At 38.1% G+C, this 6,000-nt stretch overlaps 1 protein-coding gene across 1 annotated transcript in view; it reads right to left on the reverse strand.

Moving 5' to 3' along the window:
• GRID1 (glutamate ionotropic receptor delta type subunit 1) overlaps positions 1-6,000 on the reverse strand; it is a 513,295-nt gene that overhangs the window by 22,558 nt on the left and 484,737 nt on the right. The window contains 1 exon segment of the mRNA XM_017746337.1: positions 1,156-1,322. Within this exon segment, the coding sequence (XP_017601826.1) occupies positions 1,156-1,322 (167 nt within the window).

The following is a 6,000-nucleotide window of genomic DNA, read 5'->3' on the forward strand; positions in this document are numbered from 1 at the left end:
CACTCCACTGGGTAACTTGGGGAAAAAAAGAGACTGTCAAAAATTACACTGCAATGCAAACAGCATTTCCAAGGGAAATCACCACATTCCAGTTAGTTATGGCTGGTCTGGCTACATTCAGCTGCAGCAGCTGGTCCCACTAGTGAAATGTTCAACCCACTCCACTGCTGCTCTCCTACAGTAATTCCAAAAATATGTGAGGCTAAACATGCTACTGTTTGTGCACCACTTAGTGCAAATCTGTTTAAGCAGCGACCAACTCATTTACTTCAGCAAATGTAGTTTATTCGGAAGGATTTTACTTCAGTGCTGTTACTTAATGCCTGAATTACTGTGTTAACAGTTGCTAATTAATCATTGTTTTGTCTCTTGTGAAGTGTCCCTTCTCTGCATGAATGATTCATTTTGGATTTGGTTTGATAACTGTTTTAGCTGTTTACTAACAATCTTTTCTCTTGAGGCAGCTTTGTCTCTAGTTATGCAGCTGGAGTTTTGCTCCTGTTTCTAAAGGAAGAGCAAGATGAGGCAACCTTGCTTCAGTTCCCTGCCTGGAGCGGAGCACCCGCTCACCTTCTGCTAAGGCCACACATGCCTGCACAACTGCATGTCTTCATTTCAGGGTGCACATTCACATGGACAAGAGATACCCAGCTGATAGCTCAGAGATCACTAAATGTCATAGTTTTATAGTCTCCTGGTCTTGGCAGTCCCATGCAATTCTCAGCAATTCTTGTTTCCCTGTACCATTGTGAGTCTTTGACCTGTCCCTCTCCCCTAAAGGATAACCCAGGGCATTGCTACTTGCTTACTGCAGGGAGCAACACATTGTTTCAGAGCCTGCAGAATGTGGCATGAATCCAGGATCTCTCTTCAAACTCCCCTCTACCTCACACAGAGCTCTGAGGACATCAGTCCTCTGCCAGAGGCAGTGCTGCCTGAAGGTGTGAGGCCACACATCACCTCCACTCCCCTCCTCCCAAACCAGATGCACATGGAGCAGAAGTAGCAGCAGCTTTGCTGGAGCTTGAACTCATAATCTCTCTGCTGTCATGTATTCATTGTTCTCTATTAATGAAACACCAAAATTAATGTGAACCACAAACAGTTGCTGGCTGCAGAAAGGAATCCTATAAAACAAGGTTTGCTTCAGTTTACCTCTGGGAGAAAAGATCTCTGTAGGGACTGCCATGCTGGAGTGCTATCCCATATCCTTTGCTGCTGATGCTGTTTCCAATGACTGTCACAGAGCATTCATCATCTGTCAGTGCAGCATATTCCACCACCGTCACATCCCACAGGAAAGCATAATTTCCTTTCTTTGCCTGTAAATACAGCATGAACACAATACAGTCTAAACTAAACTCCATTTCTTGGTAGGGCAAAACCCAAGCCAGCAAACAAATCCGGATCTTGTCATTATTCTTTGGTGGTATTTCATCAGGTCACAGTTTACCTGCAGACCTTCAACATCTTAATACATTTCTAACACTCTTCCCTCCCAGCAGGACCTCACCTACTTCAAACCTTGCTAAAATATCTTCCTTCTTTTAGTAGGAATACATAGAATAACAGAGCCAACTATGAATGTAGGTAAGGCTTATGGAACAGGTTATTAATTAAAAATGAAAGCTATTGCTTTAGATGATGGAATTTGATGCATGTTTTGTAGGAGACACAGAATGTGAGTGGTTCCATGCATTTATGTGACAAGACTGGCCTAGTATGAGCATTAAGTGATGAGCATCACAGGCACCAAAATTGTAACTTTGCAGCTTTGTTCATATAAACATGTAAATAAACAAATTTCCCTTCCAAATAAACACAGCCGTTCTGAGAGCTATGTTAGTCCTGTAACAAAAGGCATGCACTGAGCTGAAAGTGTTCCTTCTTTTTTTCACAGGCAAGAAGATTCACAAGCATCTACTATTATCTCACTTTTGAGGTAAATATTGTTTTCTTTTAACACACACCCCATGCAGATATCCTTAAACATCAGCCTTAATTGGGACTGAAACCAATGCCTGCACACAGTGTATATAATGAATGTAAATCACCTTACTTAACACAAGATGTAAGAAACATATCTGGATAGGGATTCAGTAAAGTAAAATAAAATATCATCTTGTTGGTTAAAGTAACCATTGGCTGCCTAATAGATTAAAGTAGCTGAAGTCCTGTATATATTTCTTTATGTTACTGGTTCACAAAGCTCCCCTAGCAAATGGCTACAGCTCTGGCACAGAATTAGTTAAACCTTCTGCACACTTTCTGTTTTTATGTAAGCTCAGTTTTGAATTCACCTGTAAGTTTGAAAGACTCCATCCATTTTTTCATTACACTGGATTTCTCAGTTGAGCAAATAAGATAATTTACTTCACCATAGTTTGATATAAACCATACCTTTCTGAAGTCCCTTACAGTTGCTTACACATGGCAAAAAATCAAATGGGTGAGGTATCTTCTAGTAGGCAGAATTCAGGGAAACAAAGATTTAAATTATGTTGCCTGGACTGTCTGTAAGGTACTTGCTGCAATCCACCTCCTTTCCCTGCTTCCCTTTTAACAGCATAGAGGCAATCAAAGATCCGCAAATTCATTTGCTTCTGGGTTAAAACAGAGTAGAAATGTTATATCCTTTCTCTTTAGTAAGATTTGAATGAGTCTGTACGCTGAACCCTTGGAAAATATTATTTTTATTATTCAGGCACGTTGTGTTCCATGGTAAATAATAATACATAGCATTTTGCTACCTAAGACAGGAAACTGTCAGCATTAATAATATGTCCTCATGGGAACAAAAACAGCAGCCCTTGTTACTGTGCACAGAATTTATTCAAAATCCATGCTATTAGAGAACAAAACTCCTGCCTAATGGATATATAGCAATCAGACACCCAGGAAAGATTTGGCCTTAGTCACTGTGGTAAAATGTGTTTTACATTTCTCTGGGTATTTTTTTTTTGTTGGTTGGTTGAATTTTTGTCTTCTTTTTTTTGTATTGTTGTTTTGTTTTGAGGGTTTTTTTGGTTTTTTGGGGTTTGTTCAGTTTAAAGAGCAGTATCTATCTTTTGTTCTTTCAGAACTGGTCAGTAAATCATCTTTTCAAATTTACAATTTAGAAAAGAACCCTGACAACACAATACATTCCTTGCCTATATCTTAGTAATACTTGGGGAGCACAATGTTCCTCAAATATTCAACTTCCATTACAATGCACTGGCTAAAGATAAAAATCACATTAATGATTCTACTTTTCAAGCCTCAATCTTCTGTATGTTATTTTATATAGAAGAGCTTTGTACACTGACTTTTGATGCTGGACAGCGGATCTTTTGTAAAGGTCTATTTCTCTTGCATTTTTGGTGTTGCTATCCTAAATTACATCCTGAGACTGTAAATGGTCAATAAACCAAGTCTGCCAGATCTCTTCACATCTATTTTACATTTTTTTAATGACATAAATCATTCTATCCAATGTCATCACATCTGTAGAGCATTGTTTCTCTGACAGCCTGATCATTTTAGCATAAACAGGAATCTGACTTTTAAACTCTTGGTTGTACGTATGTCTCAACTCCCAGAAATCCCAAGTGCAAGACTGCATCCCCTCCCTCTCTGATTGCCAAAACCAGAATCTCCGAAGATCCCCTTTTCCTAAGGGAAGAGTTAGTTCTTTCCAAACTTCTTCCACTTGTGAATTTTTCTTCCCTGAAGAGTGGAGACCTCACACTATTAGTGCGTTCATTGTGTGGAAAGTTTTCTCATAACAAAATGTTTAGTTGCTGTCTAAATTCAGCATCCTTCACTTCTCTGTTAATATCTGTTGTGACAGCTAAGCAGTATCATTTGTTCAATTTAAGGAAAATCAGTCAAACTTTGAAAAACATATGTACAAGACACATAAATGCACACATACATGTGTGCTTGAAGTATGCTGACATTTTATATACCTTCACTAGGCAAGCAGTAAAAACCAAATAAAATCAAATTGACATTTATTTTCCATGAAAAATCAACCTTTAATTTTAAATGTAGTTTAAATTTTATTTCTTTTTTTTTTTTTTTTTAACAAAAGACTGCATGTGTGCATATGTGCCTGCCCCTTAACCTCCAGGCCATCAGGGTAAGAAGAATGGCAAAAGGGCCTGTGGCAAACATCAGCTGAGAATAGGTGAGATAGCTTGAATAAATGACTGAAATTAAACACAGTGAGCTCATATTTATACTTCAGTCCTCTAACTGTACTTCATATTTGACTCTCAGCATACAGGCAGGCTGTACGACAAAACAAAAATGACTTGGTTAAACTTTCAAAAACCTCCTTATCAGAAAGTCAGCCAAAGCAGCACTCATTTATTCCACCCAGGCAGAACAACTACTTTGGCTTACACCAAGGACACCAGATTTATCTTCGGTTCAAGAGATTTAAGAAAACAGATAGAAGAAAAAAGAACCCTCTGGGCAAAACTCATATTAAAAAAAATATTTCTTCTTCAGAATCTTAAAAAAATTAAAAGGCCGAAGAAGATTGCTTCCTAGACAAGAGAAGGACCACAAAGAAAATAATACTCCAGGAAAGCAGTAAATTACCCCATAATGCTACTCTTCACTGCAGATGGAGATAGAAGAATATTTGTTCAAAGAGGCCTGGCTTACTGATGGCTAAATGATGTTGCTTCAAAGAAAGCATGGTAAGAAATAATAACATGAAAAAAAATTGATTCCAGATTGATCACTGATATGTCTGTGATTTATCTGAAACTATGAAGAAGCTATCACACTAAAGACAGAAGTGCCAGAATAATGCAAAATTCATCATTAATTTGCTGTCAGAAGAGAGTGCCACTGCAGCTGATCCCATTATATGGCTGGTACCACAGAAATATCAAAAAGTGACCTTTACATTGGCATTAGAGGAGTAGTTCAAAAACATGCTTGGATAACATTTATTATCTATAAAAAGTGCTTTAAGAGAAGCAACACAGTTCTAATAAAAAGAAAAACATGCCATTTAATCCTATTGAAATGTTCCAAACACTAAAATAATTACGGAACCACTGTAGGATGCAATAGATTCAGGTTTAAGGAAGCATTTGCTCTTGCTTCAAAGGCTGATGGATCAAGAAATGAACAAATTTATGAAGCTCCATGAGAGCAACTGCAATTCACAATATAAAATTCATTGTGGACAAAGTAGATTTTAAAAAATCATATTAAATGAACTTTTAAATTACTTCTGCTCTCAAAATTAGAATGAAGAGAGGTGGCTGCTCAAGAAGATCACTCTGATTTAATGCTCAGTGATCATTAAGGAAGCAAAAAAGAAAAGGAATAAATTCTTACTGTGCCATTGCCTAAATCAATGATGCATTCTCATTTTGTGCTCTACTTGGTTTTGATCGCTTTTGATCAAAAGTGATATACAGGAAGTAAAGAAACGATTCAGAGAAATTTTGGCACCAAATTGGTTGGACAGGGGAACAAACAATCTCAACCAAAGCAGGGCATTATAAAATGCATTAATGAGTTTAATTCTGCTATCTGTATATACAGCAGATGCAGGATCACATGACATGGGGATCATATGAGTTCATTCTTTCAAAGCAAAAATGGGTGCTCCCAAAGGAAATAAAAACCACAGGTTATTATGTATGTTGGTGTAATCAATAATTACCCTGAATAACTGATTGCCACTGGATGTAATGCAAACATCTGAGATCCTGAGATCCTGCCTGTAGAAACTTTCCTGTGGCAGCATTAGTCAATCCTCACCTGTGGTAGTCCCAGACAGCTCAAAGTGGCAAAACAGCAGTGCGTATGGACTGGTGGTTTGTGTGGTTTCTGCTCCTGCGCTGTGCAGAGGTACTACTGAATAGGAGGAGGTTTTCCATCTTCAATGACCACTTTCAACTATCTTGGGAACAGCAAAAGCAACTTTCCCCCCACAGCCCTCGGCTCTCAAGAGTCCTCCTGTCACTTATGCGACACTGAAGTGCATTC

This window comes from Corvus brachyrhynchos, unplaced genomic scaffold (genome assembly GCF_000691975.1).
Source record: "Corvus brachyrhynchos isolate BGI_N302 unplaced genomic scaffold, ASM69197v1 scaffold279, whole genome shotgun sequence".
In the NCBI taxonomy this organism is placed as follows: domain Eukaryota; kingdom Metazoa; phylum Chordata; class Aves; order Passeriformes; family Corvidae; genus Corvus; species Corvus brachyrhynchos.